General features: G+C 50.0%; 4 protein-coding genes across 4 annotated transcripts; 1 reads left to right on the forward strand and 3 right to left on the reverse strand.

The window, feature by feature from the left end:
- Window positions 1–106: 106 nt before the first annotated feature.
- CHD1 (chromatin-remodeling ATPase CHD1) lies at window positions 107–4684 on the reverse strand (the record flags this gene model as incomplete). The annotated part of the gene is made up of 2 exons (XM_076686028.1): window positions 4347–4684; window positions 107–4292 (listed from the first exon to the last, which is right to left on the reverse strand). Exon 2 carries the CDS (start codon window positions 4268–4270, stop codon window positions 107–109), a length of 4164 nt encoding a protein of 1387 aa, XP_076539692.1. The 5' UTR covers window positions 4271–4292; window positions 4347–4684.
- Window positions 4685–7574: 2890 nt separating this feature from the next.
- On the reverse strand, window positions 7575–10154 carry ULP2 (SUMO protease ULP2; the record flags this gene model as incomplete). Its single annotated transcript, XM_076686029.1, has 2 exons — window positions 7575–10073; window positions 10128–10154. The coding sequence occupies 2 exons, from the start codon at window positions 10152–10154 to the stop codon at window positions 7575–7577; spliced, it is 2526 nt and encodes an 841-aa protein (XP_076539693.1).
- Window positions 10155–12510: 2356 nt separating this feature from the next.
- PLC1 (phosphatidylinositol phospholipase C) lies at window positions 12511–15922 on the forward strand (the record flags this gene model as incomplete). The annotated part of the gene is made up of 2 exons (XM_076686030.1): window positions 12511–12568; window positions 12620–15922. Exon 2 carries the CDS (start codon window positions 13085–13087, stop codon window positions 15920–15922), a length of 2838 nt encoding a protein of 945 aa, XP_076539694.1. The 5' UTR covers window positions 12511–12568; window positions 12620–13084.
- A 508-nt stretch (window positions 15923–16430) lies between these two features.
- Window positions 16431–17786, reverse strand: ENP1 (snoRNA-binding rRNA-processing protein ENP1; the record flags this gene model as incomplete). Its single annotated transcript, XM_076686031.1, has 1 exon — window positions 16431–17786. One exon carries the CDS (start codon window positions 17784–17786, stop codon window positions 16431–16433), a length of 1356 nt encoding a protein of 451 aa, XP_076539695.1.
- Window positions 17787–17859: the final 73 nt, after the last annotated feature.

The following is a 17859-nucleotide window of genomic DNA, read 5'->3' on the forward strand; positions in this document are numbered from 1 at the left end:
GGGCACTGGTCCACCCCAGCTAGGTAGTCAAGGCATGTATTAGAGGGCCAGCCCTCGAGCTCCCGTTGGAGAAGAGAATAAATTATCCATTAATGCATTACCAAATCTATTTTGGGCCGGTCTCCTGTTTCTTCTTCTTGTACATTGCTCTAATGTTTGCACTCTTGACCGGCACTGGCCAGAAGAAACTCGAAAACGCCCACAGATGCTTCTCAAGCTTGGCCCGGTCTCCGTTATGCTTTTTGACTCGCGAGTCTATAAAGTCACCGACCGCCAGAAGCTCCTTCTTGAGGATGAGCGCAAATTCGTGCTTGTTGACCCCGTCCCGACCCTTCTTGAGCCGTCGTAAGCTGTTCTTAACCGGTCGCATGACCTCCTTACACTCTTGCTCGTCCATCGACTCGTAATCGCTGTAGTATTCTTCCTCCGCTTTCGGAGCCGCTGGCCTGACCGCCTTCTTCTTGTGTACCTTCTTTTCCTCTGGAGTGCTATTCCTGCTGTCCACACGGCTCTTAATGTTGACCTTGCCATTGGCAGGCCTATGCTGGTGATTCGGCGAGGCGGAACGCATCTCTGGCGTGCCAGTAGCAGTGCGCTGCCGCTTCCTCGCCGGCTCCTTCGGGGTTTCTGTTCCGTCTTCCTTTAGAACACTAATAAGGTAGTCGATTCGTCGCCCAAGGTGCACAGAGCCAGGCATTTTTGGCGCAACCTTGACTTCTTGAGCGTCCCGCGCCTGCTTCTTCTCCACCCTATGCTCCTCGAGGAACATTTTGTTTTGCATCCCCAGCATAGGATCGTCTCGAATCTGTTGCCACGCGCCATACCCGTACTTCCGCACACCGGCCAGCAGCTTCGAGTCCTCGTCGACTCCCCACTCGCACGACCACCCGGCAACCGGCTTGACTGTCTTATCCAGTCGGTACTCGGTCAACCCAGTCGCGGGAACATGCTCATTAACTACGCGCATGTCGTCAGGCCGCTGGATAATGAGCTCAGCGTTTAGACTCTTGACCCCACCATAATCAAACAGAATAGCCTTCTTCTCTCGCTTCTTGGGCGCGGGCTTGGGCACCTCCTTGCCAGCCGCAATAGCCGCCTGTCTTGCCCGCTCCTCTTCGAGATCCTTGACACGCTGGACAGCCCTCCGCTCCGTTTCATTGCGGTGAGTCTCATTGGCAATTCGCACAATGTCGCTGTACGCCCGCTTAACGAGCTCTGGCTTACGGTTGCTCAGAGTACCGTCGCCAAACAGCTTGTCCCATATCTTGGACACATCTCCGTACCGCAGAATAGCCTTGTACAGCCCTCGGACTTCACGTTCGCCAAGATTAGAAGGATCCAGGGCGCCACTGAGCTCCGTAGCTCCCTTACGTTTGCTCTTCTTCTTCTTGCGATCTTCGCTCTCATCTTCATCTTCGTCTTCGTCGTAGCCGTACCGCTGGGTAACCTTGCGCCGCGAGGCCATGGCAATCTGCTCCTGCAGAAATTCTTCATGCTTCTTCTTTTCTTCCTCTTGCTTAATCTTAGATAGCTCGTCCTGGGGGATGATATCGTCCCACGTAACATCCGCCTTGTAATCGGTGACTTCAAACTGCTTGAGGAACTCCTCACCACCCAGATGCGACTCACCAAGGTCTGGCGTGGTAACGTGGTCCTCAGCGTGGCTCAACACATCGTCAAGATTCATGTTTTCCAGCTTCTTCTGGTTGTCAGTAGCCTTGAACATATTGCCGGCGCCAAATTTGAGGATCTGGCTCAGCTCGGTAGCCGAAGGCTCCGCCTTAGTGTTTGCAGACTTGTCGGTAATGCCTAGCGAGATGATGGCGTACTCAAGAATCATTTTCCGCCGAGCCCGTTCGAGCACTTCTTCTTCAACGGTATCCTTAGACACAAACCGGTACACCATAACGTGGTTCTTCTGGCCAATTCGGTGCGCCCGCGCCATCGCCTGGAGATCGGCCTGGGGGTTCCAGTCACTGTCAAAGATGATAACGGTATCGGCAGTCATGAGGTTGATACCAAGACCACCGGCTCGAGTAGACAACAGGAAAATGAAGTCTGGAGACCCATCGGCGTTGAAGTGATCAATGGCAACTCTTCGAGTCGCGGCTGGGACAGTACCATCGAGCCGCTGGAATGAATAGCCCTTGATTGACAGATAGTCGCCCAGAATGTCGAGCATCCTGACCATTTGACTGAAAATAAGCACTCGATGACCGTCCTTCTTAAGCCGACCCAGCAACTTATCGAGAAGCACCATCTTGCCACTGTTCATGATCATGCCTCGCAGCAGGTTCTCCCGCGACCGATCGTGGTTGATTGTCGCCAGGTACTGGTTCTCAGCGTTAGGGAAGAGATACGGATGGTTACTAGTCTTTTTCAGCTCGACCATGATGTTAAGCAGACTCATCTGGTTCGAGCTGGTACCGCCAGCGTTGAGAGCAGAGTAGTTTCGCGAGATGATGTTCTTGTAATAGTCGGTCTGCATCTCGGAGAGCTCAACCCGTAAGATTCGCTCCGTCTTGGACGGAAGAGACTTTTCAACATCCTTCTTGAGTCGTCGCAAGATGAACGGCTGGAGACGCTTGTGCAAGTCTCGGATGTACTCCTCCTGGTCAGCATCGGGCGACTCAAAGTCAATTTCCTGGTCAATGGAGATCTGGCCCGGCATGAGGAAATCTACCAGCGCAGCCAGCTCTTTAATATTGTTCTGCAGGGGAGTACCGGTAATCAGGAGACGGTTAGCCACGCGGAAATCCCTAAGGGAAGTGTACAGACTCGAATCTGCATTTTTGAGTCGGTGAGCTTCGTCCACCGCCAAAAACTGCCACTTGAGCTGCCCCAGCTCGTTCTTGTCCTTGAGAATGTACTCGTAAGTAGTCAGCAAAACGTTGAACTTGGGCTTCCGCGAGGTCGGGTTGATGAAGAACTCATAGTCCCGGATGGTCTGTCGGGCCTTGGCATTACCAAGGTATGCAATGTAGTTGACATCAGGTGCCCACAGATCGAGGGTCTCCTGCCAAGCCGGCACAGTCGACAGCGGGACAACGACCAAGAACGGCCCATTCTGTTTTCGAGCGTAAATGAGCCACGATAGGAAGGCAACGGTCTGAACCGTCTTACCGAGACCCATTTCGTCGGCCAGGATGCCGTTTTCATTTCGTGACCACAGGAAAGCCATCCAGTTGACTCCAGTCAGCTGGAAGTCTCGCAACTCGCCTCCTTTGACAAAAGCCGGTTGCTCAACCAGCTTTTCAAATCTCGGACGATTGTTGCCGTACGACACGCTTAGAGATGGAGAGATCTTTGACGAAATGCGGGACTGGAACACATCGACCTGCTTCGGCGCCAGCTTGGCGATTTCTTCAGCATCTTCCCAGGTACAGCTGTCATAATAAAGCCGCCGCCACTTGACAAGGTACTTTAGCTGGGTGACGCCAAACTCGTCCGTAATTCTGTCCGAGGTGACAATACGCTCAACTGTCTTGAACTCCTGGTACTCGTCTCGACGTCGTTCGCGCTCAAGTACCATGGACTCAATATCATCGGGGTACGACCTTTCGATCTCCGCTTCGACTTCAACCACGTTACGGATATAGTTGTCCAGCCGCTTGGTGCCCTTGAAATGCTGGAGATCGCTATGGGTCTCCCATGTATTGTGCAAGTGAGAGTACCCCTGCCATTTGATGTAGTACTGGAGGCCAGACTTTGGATCCTTCGGATCCTCGGCTCCTTCAATAGGTTCGTGGTCAAGCACTATTTCAATAGCATCCACATGCTCAATTTCGGCCGGTTCCTGGTAGTCATATCCTTCCTCGCCTTCGCCGTAAGTCATGGCTTCCTCGAGCTCTTCGTCAAAGTCATCGTCAATGTTGTAGTTGACGGCTTTGCTGTTACGAGTAGAGAACCGGATTTGGGGAGCCAGATCAACCAGCTCCTCCTTCCTTTGCAGTTTGCGCTTCCGCTTAGAGGGCTTGGATCGCTGGGACGTATAAAACTCGTCGTCGTCTTCTTCGGATTCTTCGTCCTCCTCTTCGAGATCCGCATCCTCATATTCATAGCTAACATCCTTCTTCTTTCTGCCTCTTCTGCCTCGAGACCGCTTCTTGGGCCCGTCGCTGTCCTCGCTCTCGCTTGAATCAGGAAGGCTGTCGAATCGCTGGGGGACGGTATGGGCTCGTCTGCTTCTCCTGATGCCATACAACTCGGGGTTGCGTTCAATCTCCTCGGCGGAGATATCAACAGGGCCATGGGCCATGGACTCCATCATTTTTGGGGCCCTTTTTTTCAGTCTAACATGAGGTCAGTACCAAGTTCGGTCGTACCTTGAGGGTAGTCCAACTTACTAGTCTTATAAAATACCACCAAGAAGCAAAAAAATAGACAAAACAACAGTATTATGAAAATCTCCTTACGCGAAAGAGCAATAAATGAACCAGAGGTATATTATTCTCTGCTCGTGATGGAGATTTAAAGAAAAAAAAAACGCGGGCTTTGGTGAAGGATACCCGGAATCAAGTGATTCTTTCAACCACCTCCCTTTTCACAAATTTCGGGGCCAAAGGAAAATATTTTTTTCCTGTCTGACTCTTCAAGTCCTCTTCTGTTATATGATAGAGCTCGTGGACCTCTGTCGTCAACAGGTAAAGGGGTGGGTAGTCGTCAAGTCGTCGGATGACAGAGGTTCGATGGTAAAAAGGGAGAGAGAAAAAAGTGGGAAAAAATTTAGGCTCGCAGCCTTTCTACAAATAGCGACATTCTTAGTTATCTCAATAGCAATCTCGTCTTTAGCATACAGAGCAGCTCTACACTCGCTACTTAACTCTCCAACTGGGCAGCAGCAGCAGTACCAGTCGAAGCAACATTACACAAACTCGCTACAAAGCAGGACGCCATCCCGCCCTTATTGTTAACACGTCACTCTTAATAGGCCAGGTTACAAGTTCTGAAAAGACTCGAAATCGTCAGAAATGCAACCCCAGTGACCGTCAAGTTTCACTACTCAGGGGTAATACGGGTAAAAAATTCCACCAACTACGATACAGCATTCCCACAGAGTGACTACAGCACAAGGGCCTAGCACCGACCACAGTCTGCTTGACGACACACCTCTCTCCGTTTAGAGTGGTCAGGTCATTAAAATACGGCTATCACTGAATATCTGTCTACCCCAGATATCAAATCTCAGTTAATATTGGAGCCCCATAGTTAACTAAGCGCAGCTAAGGGCTACCAGTGACATAATGGGGAGGGAAGAAAGGGAAAGAAAGAAAATTTCAGAAGACGCGCGCCGGCTGCAGCGGGATTCCGGGAGCGTGCGCGCGCGGGGGCCCGCACCAGGTGTCAGGGACATGTCTCTCTCATGTCCCTCATGTCCCCCGCCAATATTGATAAGCCCGGTAGTGTACCTATGTTAGAAGAGCATTGTAGTGGTATCTTGGAGGGCCAGCCCTCCAAACCTCCCGTGGCTCGGCTTCGCCGAGGGAACATTGAACCACAGTACTATTGGTAGTAGTATTAATTAACATAATTCAGGTGGAGTGACACTGGAAGTTTCTGTTGGGCCTCCTTTTTAAAGTTCATTGGTGCATACAGGAGACAATCAGTCGATCAAATTCGGCATCCCTTTCCTCCACTTGTCCCCCCCTGGAAAATTATAAAAGGCCCTTGACCCTCCCAATTTTTCTTTTCTTTTCCTTGCCGCCTTCCATGGCGGCATCCAAACTATTCGCGCTTCACTTGGAAACGATCACATTCTTCCAATACATACCGAAGACTTTCGCGTCTAGTATTCCTTCATCTCTGAGTCGGACAGGGGCCTTACTTATCATATCCAGCGACGGGCGAATCGCTTTCTTTCCAAATGGATTCTATTTCTCCGGGGTGTTTTTTTACATGAATTTTTTCACCCTCAGACAAATTTTCTCGGACTTTAAACCGAGTTGTTCAACTCGTAGTTATTAGAGGGCTATCCCTCGTTCTCTGCTTTTTCTCTGTGTATCCACAATGGTTCTTCTAAACTTATTGCCAGATTTCACTGAATAATGTGGAAGATGGTGGCCTATCGAGTGCTTTCACGTTAAAAATGTGGGACAAGTACTCGAATAATCATCAATTGGTTGGCCATGAAGCGTGTTCAAAATGCCTGTCACCCCATTTGATACCGCCATAAGGTCCAACAACCTGGTCGCCGGGCCGATAATTTTATTGGATGCGGGTCGTTCGGCCGTAGGGGGCTACACGATATGCAGTATACTTGATAAGGCAATTGAACATACAGTATTACTGGTAGTGTATCTTGTTTTGATACGTACCGGATATGATAGCACATGCACTTGAATGGGGCATGGGTGACGCATTATTCAGGAGGATTGGTTGTTTGCAGTACCTAGGCCTACTACACAGGGAGTGCTTCTTCTTCTTTTTTCCTTTGCTGCCATGGCGGGTTGTGAAGGGCATTCATTAAATGCTATTATGCAGTATGAATTGAGTTGTTTTTTTGTCCAGAAGTGTTTCTCACTTAATTTCCACTGGCTCAATTCAACCTTACCGTACATTCTTTATTTGCATTCCATACGGTATTGGAAAAGGAGGTACCTCATTATGCTGGAGGGTTGGAACTGCATGTTTCAGAAATACAGTACACGTAGATACAGTAGATGTTTACAGAGCAACTGCCTCATTTGAAAGAAGTGGCATGGAGCTAGAGAACTACCGGTATAAAAACTCGATAATATTCCCGGATTCTCCTTTTCTCCTTTTCTTTCTTTCTTTGTGGATGCTACCAATGGCAATTGCTTCATTTGCGTGACTATATGAAACTATTATGGTCGTGCAATACAGTTGGAAGTGGCTTCATTTGCGTGGCTATATGAACGATTATGGCCGTGCAATACAGTTGGAAGTCTGCCGAGTGGCATCTCAACCTCTGGGGTGAAAACCTCTGGAGTACCAGGTATTTGTCTGTAACGAAAGAGTTCACATTTCCTGGGGGTGTTTTTTTTTACTTTTTTTTTTCACCCTTTACAAAACTCTCACTCAGATATCTGAGCCTTTCAAACTCGTAGTTCTGTAATTTCGTCGTGAGGGCCACCCCTTTCGGTGCAACACTTTTGTGCTTCCAAGAAGACTTTCCCCCTTTAACTATCGAGATGTGAAGCTGGCAATTCCATTTAATTGTCGAGTTCTAAAGTTGCCAAATCTATTTAACCGTCTAGATCTAAAGCCGGAAGAATTCAATGACAAATTTCTATTTCCTCCTATACAGTGGACACCCCTGAGTGTGCGGCTGAGGTCATGTAGCCACTACTATCGGAATTCCGATGCAATCCTGGCAGGTTTCGGAGGATACCATGGACGAGTAAATCTATCCATTCCCTTATATTTCTACGTATTTCTCAGAAAAATATTTTTTATCTCATGATTGGAATGGTAAATAATACTGACTACCATGGAGACCATATTACAATATTACCTACATAGTACACCGGTAGGACAGTGACAGATCAAACACAGACCACTAATACTGTAATAGCGTATCAATATATAAACAGAAAAAAAGTCATTACATTTCGTTACTTCGATGCTGGTGCTGGCGGCGGTGGTGTCGAATCTTTGTCAAAAGCCATAATTTCTAGAATATCTTCATCGTCAGAGCCATTCAAGTCGTCGTCATCAACCGCAGTGATACGATGCGAACTAGAATTCTCACCCGTCAACTGCTTTCTCATCTCAAGAATCCAGTCCCGCAGCTTGCCACGCTTATTGCCCAATCGATCCTCTCGCCACAGCAGCTTGAGCTCCTCTTTCGCCTTAGGGTTACGGAAGTCGATCATAAGCTGGGCAAACCGCTCCGGTAACCTCAGAAACCGCTGCAAATAATGCACAATATAGACACCACAGTCACAGTAATTGGGCTGTTGCGGCGAGTAGGGATTGAACCCGAATATCATATCCCGGGTTATTTCGATTCCCTTCTTTTCCCGCGCTTCGTTGACAATATACTCCTTGAGGATACGCTGGGGGCCACTGCTACCGGTATGGGCTCTTAGGGAGTCCAGAACAAATATACATGGTGCGTGGCGCGGGTCTAGCGTGGCCCTTGGGCTAGTGTTATTAGCAGTGGATGCCTCCTTGCCGCTGCGCGTGATGCGGACGGGGATTTCTTTGGATGCTGTTGTCGACTTGATGAGCGAAATGTCGTCTACGGCCGCAGTGGTCTCGGTCATCTCCACGTCGCTGTCCTCTTCAATCTCATACCTTTTCTCCAGCAGGCTAGGAAGATTGTAAATGACCGCTAGGTACCAATGCAGCTTGGCGTGGATGGGGACAATGACGTACTTCATGCTGAAAATGTCGGTTTTCGACGTCCAGTTCTTGACGCCTTCATACCCACTCGTCCTCAGACGTTCGTAAAAGTATGTATTGAACAGATGCACGTTCCCATCGAGGTTGGACTGGTTCTGGACCACAAGCTTAAAGAAGAAGTTGATCATGGTATCATTGAGGAACTCTCCCTCGTCAAGACGGTTGAAGTCGTCCAGCGTGATCTCGACCGACTTGTTATCAGCAAACTTGTATTGCAACGGCGAGGGGAACATTTTCTTGTTGCGTTCGCGCATGCGGGCAAGTCGCTCAGGGTCTTCTTCCAACGCCTGCTGCTCGATTGGCTTGGTGGTTTGTCGCGTCGACCGGCGAAGCTCTGGAGACTTGCCAGCAAACAACCCATTCTCCGTTGTTGATTTAAGTTCGGTGTTACCAGTGGGAGTACGGAGGTTGGACTCAAGAGAGGAGCGCTGTGCATTGGAGTCATTAAGTGAGCGATCGGTGTTGGAGGTGTCTTCGGGCTTCTGTGTAATGCGGTCGGCGAGTCGAGACTCGCCAGACTTCTGCCCTTCAAGATCATCTCTAAGCTTCTTGTTGGCCTCTTCGTCCGTAAACTTGTGGATATCGTGGGAACTCCGCCGCCGCAGGTGCTTGGTATCGTAATACTTGTCCTTCTCCACGGGGGAAAATACCGACTGCAGCCTGGGCTCGGTCCTCTCACTATTATATATACGGCTGGCGAACGAGGCATCATTGTCGGTAAGCTTCTTCTTGTGTGGATTAACGGTAATGTCGTTCTTGATTGGCTTCTGGTGGTGGCGGTTCTCGAGGACCAGTGTGTCATTGTCCAAAGAGAGCTTTAGAGGCTGTTGCATAGCCCCTTGGCGCTTGGCCCTGACCGCGATCTCCTTGTGAATCTCGTCCATCTGCTCGGAGTTCGCCCGTTCTATGCTAATTCCGACCCCCGGCTCGCTCTTTACTAGGTTAAACCACTGCTGCATATCCTTGAGCTTGCTAATCTTCATGAGCATGCACGGCGCATAGTACTCTTCGCCCTTGCACTCTATTCTCCGGTCCTTTTTGAACCTTACAGCCAATTCATGCGTCTCGAAACATACGACAAGAGACAATATCTCCTCTTGGACCATCTCGATCGAAACCTCGTTTGAGACTACGCGCAACGAGAACTTGGAGCTCTTCTCCTCCTCCCAATCGAGATGGAGGTCTATCTTTTGTAGATAAAGCCCCCCGTGGTTCAACTTATCCACTGTAAACCGCTTTTTCAGCGGTACTCCTCCCGTAGCGATTTCAAGAGCTGGGCTTAGTATCATTGGTTCTCTCTGGATGGGGCGTACCACCTTCTTTAGCGGTTGCTGGCGCCGCAAGTCGTTCCCGCGAGAAGAGGCAACTTCGCTTTCCCTCCTTACAGACGACTTGACCTCCCTGTCATGCTTCCGCCTTTTGAAGATAGCAATCTGGTCCTGAATCTGGATTGGCGCTGGCTGCCTCATCATTTCGGATGGAGGCCTCTGGGGCGCCGGGGCGGGCCCTGTGCGAAGATTGTTGGTCGGTGTAAACCCTGAAAGTCCGCCAAGCGGCCTTTTTCGTTGCACCGAGTGTCCATACGTCTGCGGAGACCTGATTTCTGCAGCGCTATCGATCCAGCTTATCGACGGACCACGCTTGATCGAGTTCATCCGCGATGCATCTTTGATCTTCCGCCCGGCGGTTAGCCTGGGCTGTTCATTCTGCCTCCTGTTAGCGACCATCCGTGTTCTTTGCTCTCTCGGGGAAGAACTTACGGGAGTGCCTCCATTCCGATCAGCCATTCTCTTTCTCGAAAAAACCCTTCTTTCCGTGTCTATATCGGGGGGCAGCTCACTCCATGTGCCCTCGAACACTCGCTTCCCACCTGTATAATGAATATCGCCTTCTTACTAGCGAGCTGTTCCGGGGTTTCGTCCAAACTGGTCGTAGTTCAGTAGGTTGAGTAGGTAATGATGGGTTGTCGGCAGTGTCTTGCTATCTCGAAACCGCCCAACTCCCGGTCCGCCACATCAAAATTCGCTATATCCGCGTACTACCACGGCGATACTAGGATAATCGCTGTAGTTTGTTCACGTAGCTTTGATGAGCTTGGGGGGCCAGCCCCCCAAACCCCCCATAGCTCGGCTGCGCCGAGAGTTTGGTTGCTGAGTAGTTGAATTTTCCCGTAGAAAGCCTTGGCTTGAATGGTCATTTCTGCACCAGACATTTGAATTGCCAAGTAATGGAACAAGTAATATTTTTTTTTGCTGAATAGAAGACCCAAATACCAGTCTGATGTTATTTTTATAGTACAATACTAATCTTTGGCCAATCTTCGGAGTATTAAACATGTGAACAATTGACCAGCACTAGGACACATTACGGCCAGGGATTTTCAAATTAGCGGTAACACTACCGGGTTAGGAAATTGTATCATCCAATTCAAAAAGAGGATAGGCTTTTGACATTGAAGAGGAGCCACCAAATATGCCTGCCTGTATAAGTTGAGATGGAAGTCGTATAGTGGTACTGAAACTACAGTGAGTAACGCCGAGAGAATGGATATCTATCCCGGTTGTAGTGTACCAATTAAATTCATCCATAGATACAATTCAGTTATTTGAGGACCCTCGCGGATGATATAGGTAAGGTGCTCTTTTCTTCCTGTATATTTTCTTCCATGTTGCGAAAAGAGTCAATCATACTCCGATTCCAAGTTGAAACAGAAGAAAGAGCTTTTAGAGTATTCATACCATAGTACCAGGTATTTTCAGTACTCAGTAATTTTCGGTAATAAAGGGACCGTTTCTATTGTATTTTCCTTCCTTCACGACGGCCTGTTCTTGAGCTGAACCGTTTGGAGAATGCAACGTATGTGTATTTAACTTTTAAGGGCGGACTTTGGAAAGAGATTATAGAGACCAAGAGGTGGGGGCAAGTCCCCAAACTGAAGATTACGGTACTTAAGGAGCGGTTTTGTTGTATCGAGGCACTTGGGTGTACCTTGATTGGCCTTGCAATTGAACAGCCGCAACATATAAGCACAGTTTTTTTTCCACATTGAAGAGATGGCTACTATTGAACTGATACTACTAAGATTGTAAAAGCTCGAATTATAAGAAGCTGCAAACTGTATAGACACTACTCAATATCGAGGCTTGCTAGCCTACTGTCTATCTTCTGTTACCCCCCTCTGAATGTATTTCCAATGTACCAGGTAATTAAGTGCACTTCATTAATATTGATCTGTGCCGTAGAGATCATCTCGACTTTACAATAATGAACTGACTGGGTGAATGAGAAAGAGCAACTCGAGTTGATAAATGAGTACTATGCCATTATTTAAACTACAAACCAGTTGAGGCTAACAAATGAATGGCAATGCTTGCTCATCTTAGGTCATTTTGGAGTATAACGAAGGATTCTCAACTGTGAAGTTAACCGGAGTGTCACCCCCAGCAATACTGCGAAACCAGTACCCTTCACAGCTCTTCATCGCGATATCAATGGGACTAAAACTATATAATGAAGCACTTAAACTGGTTACATTCTACTAATATCTGCTGTTCCCTATAATAGGTAGTGGACTTCTCTGCTCTATGCACTCATTACCCCGCAGCTTCGATTGACTTGGGGGCCAGCCCCCAAACCCCCATAGCTCCGCTTCGCGGAGGATTCTCATAGCGACCATCGACAGAAGGGGGGTTTGGGGGGGGGGGGGGGGGGGGGCAGAGCCCCCCCTTTCCCATCCCACAGGGTACACCCTATTAATGACCCGACCTTCCGGTACCCACCATAGTGCCGTAGTGGTGTAGTGGTCTACCAGGCGATTGGTAATACAAGTAATAGAGCAACCTTTGATGCGGAGTCACTGGGATAAACCTCCAGATTTCTGTGTTTCATCTTTGTCGGATAATCCCTGCTTGATACATGCCAATGGGCCATTTATTTCTTTTATAATCAATAATATAAGCGTACTTATCCATCTTGCAGCGCAATCTGTGGCGGCGTACAATTCGTTACGCAGCGTACATCCGGGACCGCAGCTACAAATTTCTTCTTCGGGGAACACCACGCGTGGAGAAGTGCGAGATCAGGAAATATTCATTAAGCCCGAAGGCGCATTGCACTTTTTCTCTTTATTATACCAGCCAAAGAGACTTTTTAAGCAAAGAAAACGAGGCTATTCGGAATATCAAGGGGAAGAGAACGAGTGGTAGGTATTTCTATTTCATCATCGTGTGCCTGTGCTGACCCATAATATTAGAGCTGGTTCTACCACCCCCCCGTTATTCCAGTCACCACCAGTTCTAAGGAAGGCTCTACAGAAAGACCCTTGCGTCGTTGTTTTTTTTATCCTTTTCCAGATCTCCTGCAGAGGAAAAGGGACACATTTGTTATATTAAAAATCGGTTTCCATCAGAGTGTTTTGAGAATGTCGACCGGTCACTAATCCCCCCCGCTTCCTTGGTCAGGTCAATCAATTCTAGAGATATCATTCGACTTATCGTTACCATCGACTTATAAATTTGGACCATAAATTACTATCATCGACCTATCATTGTGGGGCTTTAAGTCATTGTGGATAAATACCCTGGAGCTTGCTTTCTTCGACTAAAGTTCAAAGTTCATTGAAGGGTGATTGTCCACAAAGTTCACCAGAATTCCCCAAAGTTCATCAAAGTTCACCAAAAGTCCAGCAAAATTGCCCCAGACTGATAAAGATCGGAGAATGAACCTCAAGGTCGTGACCAGCTTTGATAATCCGGGGGTGATAGATGAATTGTCGAGCGACGACGACACTCTCTCACCGTGCTCGCCGTGTTCCACTGCTACGCCGATAACACCCCCGCTGGCCCAGACGGCCCCACCTGCCTCTGGCAAGTTCCTGTCGCGCCTGGGCAAGAGCCTCCTCGACCGCGTCGGGAGCGCCGTCGAGCTCTCCTCCAAAGCCCAGAACATCACCCGCAAGTTCTCCGTCAGCGGCATCGTCGACGCTCCATCTATGCATCTGAACCCAGCATACTTTGCATCCGCCGCCGGGTTCACCTCTCCGGGCTCATCGGCCGGGTCCCCATCGTCTCCGTCGACCCACAGCCTGGACTCGGCACACGGGCCCCTGACAAGGCAGAAAACATCAAGCGTCGTCCACAAGTTCTCAACCGACAGCTTTGACACGTTCATCACGGACCATGTCGAAAACTCCATGTTCTACGATGATGACTACATTTCGAAGCATGTTGCGCTTAACCTGCTCACCGACGGGTTCCCTCTCTGTAAAATCACCCACCGTAAACGGCTCTACAAGGTCTTCGTAGTCTCGCCCGCCTCGGGTATCGTGCGCTGGGGGTCCAAGTCCTCGGCGCGCCTCCAGGTAGACCGTATTACCGAGATTCGGGTCGGCGAGGAAGCTGCAAACTATCGCGAAGAGCTCAAATCGACGGACCCGGCCTCTCGGTGGGCTTCGATCATTTATGCCTCGGACAACAGCAAGACGCGGGTCCTCCATGTGGCCGGTGGCTCGCAGGCCGAGTTCGACGTGTTTATCAACATGCTCCAGCACCTAGTAAAGCACCGGTACGCGCTCATGGCCGGCCTGGCCGTACCGGGAGACCAGTTTGCGCGCATGCATTGGCGACGCATGGGCAAGAGCCACATTGATTTCAGCGACGTCGAGAACCTTGCTCGGAGACTCCACATCAATTGCTCCAAGAGCTTTTTGCAGCGCAAATTCCAAGAGGCTGACCGCGACGGTTCGGGCAGGCTCGATTACGACGAATTCCACCGCCTTGTACAGCTCATGAAGGCCCGCGTCGAAGTAAGTCAGATATTTGGCGTCGCCACGGGCTTTGCACCCGAAAAAGGCATGAGCTACGAGCAGTTTGAGCGTTTTGTCGTCGATACCCAGCGCCAGGAGTTGTCGCAGGGTGAGCTGAGAGATGCATTTGCCCGATTCTGCGACCCCGAGTCCGGTCTCGTTTCAGCTGACCGGTTTGCTGATATGCTCGTTTCCAGCTCGCTCTTCCCGCCGCTGAAACCGTGCCAGGAGAACCTCGACCGGCCCATAACTGAATACTTTGTGTCTTCGTCGCACAACACGTACCTGCTGGGCCGGCAGGTGGCCGGAGCTTCGTCAGTCGAGGCGTACATTCGCGCTCTCAAGAACGGGTGCCGGTGCATCGAGATTGACTGCTGGGACGGCGAGAATGGGCCCATTGTGTGCCACGGGCGGACTTTTACGTCCTCTATCGACTTTATTGACGCCATTAAAACGATCCGCAAGTACGGTTTCATATCCTCGCCTTATCCGCTCATTCTGTCGCTTGAAGTGCATTGCAACCCGGATAACCAGCTCAAGATGGTTGAGATACTCACGGGGCTCCTTGGAGAGCAGCTTATTACCGAGCCGGTCTTGCGAAACTACATTACGCTGCCCTCTCCCAAGGAGTTGAAGCACCGCATTCTTATCAAGGTCAAAAGCGATACGCGAGGGTCCACCGCCGGTGGTGGTAGTAGCGACTCCGGTAGCTTCACTGCCGGCTCCGACACCATGTACAGTTCCACCACCACCGACTGTACCTTCAGCGACGAGTCGACCCTCTGCGACTCGAAGGGGCGGTTTTATTCGAAGCGAAAGAAGAAGGCAATGCAAACGAAGATCATCAAGCCACTCAGCGAGCTTGGTGTCTACGTTAGCGGTGTCAAGTTCCGTAACTTCTCGCTGCCCGTATCCAAGACGGCGAACCACTGCTTCTCGCTCTCGGAGCGCATTGTCAATTCAATGGTCAAGGACAATGAAAAAGAGACCCAGCTTGAGAAACACAACCGTCGTTACCTGATGCGAGTGTACCCATCTGGGTATAGAGTCACTTCGAAGAACTTTGACCCCATTCCTTACTGGCGTAGGGGGGTTCAGATGGTTGCGCTCAATTGGCAGACGAATGATATTGGCATGCAGCTCAATGAGGCACTGTTTGACCCGCACACTGGATACGTCCACAAACCGGCGCATTTGCTCAACTCTTCGGCGGCCCACCACCAGCCGGTGTCGCGGCTCAGCAAGCTGTTGAAGCGCGGGACAACAACAACGCACAAGGTGAGCCTGCGCGTTATTTCGGCGCAGCAGCTTGCGAGGCCTAAGAACCTCAAAGCTGATGACAAGTTTGAGCCCTATGTTACGGTCGAGTTGTTTGGTAACAATAGCTGTACGCAGCGCAAGGGCGAGTCCAAAAAGAGCGATTCCCTGCCATACAGCTCGCTTGCCAAGTTGAAGCGATTCGACTTGACTGCTACCGCCGCATCCAAGTACAAGACTGAGCCGGCCGACAACGGGTTCAACCCGGTGTGGAACGCGTCATACAACTTTGATATTGACGAAGAAGACTACGACTTTACGTTCTTACGATTTACTCTGCACTGTGGCGACTCTATTTTTGCGTGTTACACCGTTCGACTTCGAAACCTCCAGCAGGGCTTCCGACACTTGCCGCTTCACGATTTGCAGGGCGAAGAGTACATCTTTTCGACGCTATTTATTAACCATTATACGACCTGTACAACCTCCAAATGATGACTTACGACCGAACCGCTGTTCTGGAAATACGCGTTCCTTATTGCTATTGTATATATCTCTCCATGAAAACGAAGGAGAAAATTCGCTTGTATAGTACACCTACTGAATATTTATTGCACACACTTATCAACCTCCAGCAAACTGTAACAAACTGTTACGAGCAACGTTCCCTGGGGCGCTGCCCCAGACCCCGTAGTTGGGGGGGGGGGGACCCCCAAGCCCCCCCCTCTACTGTCTACTAATGAGCCTCTTCCTCCGTGTAGCGGAACCCTAGAGGGGTTTCGGGGGACTTCCATTGGTGATAGCTTTGTTGCAGCAATTTATCACGCGTTGTTAAGAGCTCGTTACAGTGTTTTTGGAGTTCGTGACAGCACTACCACCAGTCCCCTCATAACTAGCCCCGGAGACTCAACTGAACCTCCGCGTAGCGGAGCCCCCAGGGGGTTTGGGGGACTGGTCCCCCAATTACATCCGTAGAAGGGTGTGTATTATACAAACATTAATATTAGTCCATCTCCATGATCTGCGGCTCCTCGCCTCGGTTTCGTCCCGCAACCAGCTCGCGTCTAATTTCTGGCCCCATGCCCTCGTGGAACTGAGTCTTGAGCGTGTCAAGCAGCGCGTCTCGCTGCTCTGGAGTGATATCGTTCTTGTATCGCTGCACAAACGAGAGGAAAGATCGGTGCCACATGGTTGGCATCTGCTTCTGCTCGAGGCGGAATCGCATAAAGTGGAACACGCAGGCGTCTACGACCTGGTACGGCATGGCGTACTTCTTATCAAGCAGCACCTTGATGAAGTACGACACCGGTGCCGAGTAGTCCATCTCGCACAGCTGTCGCAATGCAATCGCAGAGTGAAGCACCGGGATCGAGATCTTGGCAATCACTGAGCCCAGGATCTGGGCCTCCCGCAGAGTGCATCCGTCGTCGCACAGCGGGAAGAGTATGCCCTTAAAGAACGCTGCCGGCTTGTAGAGAGCCTTTTTCAATGCACGATAAATATGGTAGTTGACCTTCTTATTCTCCTGGACGTCCTCCCGGAACCGCATCAACACTACGTCGTGGAGGAACGTCTTGGACTTATCACCGCTCATGGCCGACACAAACAGTCGCGTCGCCTGGTACACGACATACGGAGTCCACTGCTCCGGCTGGGTCACATAAATAAGGTCCTGCCAGTTCTGTACAGTGGGGATCATCTTGAACGGCTTGGGCATCTTGCCAGCTCTCAGCCGGCTCAGCAGATCAGCAATGATGGTGTAAGTCTCGATAACCTTTGGCGGCAGCCTGACGCCTTCCGCAGACTGCTGCTGATCTTCTCGGAACTGAACCGAAGAAGGACCAGCCTGCGCCATCTCCTTCTGTCGGATCTTCTCCATGATCTTATCGGCCAGAGTTCCGTTTCCGGTGCCCTCTCCAAGGTGCATCTTGACAAATTCCTCCTCGTCGGCCTCCCCTTCAAATTCTTCCATCTCTAATTCCTCGTACTCCTCGTACTCACCCTCTTCTTCTTCATCCTCGTCTACTTCGTCGTACCAGTTCTCGTTATCGTCATCTTCGTCCTGCAGGTCGTCAAGAGACCCGATCTGTCCATTACGGAACGCTGAAGCTATGCCCTTGGCACCAACCTCCTGTTCCTCTTCGGCCGCAATCTCCTCCTGCTGCTGCTGGGCCATGGCCAGAATCTTCCGGCTCATCTTGGAGTTGACGTACTTCTCTCGCTCCTCGTCTTCCTCGGATCGGATCTTACGTCCTGACTTGGACTTGGGCTGTGATTTCAACACACCACCTCCGTTAGAAAGCTCCACATGGAGCGGATCATGCCGCAGTTTATCTCGCGAGCCTCTATCTTTTGGCATCTTTTCCTTGCTGGTACTTGGTCCTGCTTGCAGAGTGAAATTTTCTGAAAAAAAATTAATCGATGCTGTATAT

Source organism: Trichomonascus vanleenenianus, assembly GCF_965637985.1.
Source record: "Trichomonascus vanleenenianus strain CLIB 3782 genome assembly, contig: TRVA0_032S, whole genome shotgun sequence".
NCBI lineage: Eukaryota > Fungi > Ascomycota > Dipodascomycetes > Dipodascales > Trichomonascaceae > Blastobotrys > Blastobotrys vanleenenianus.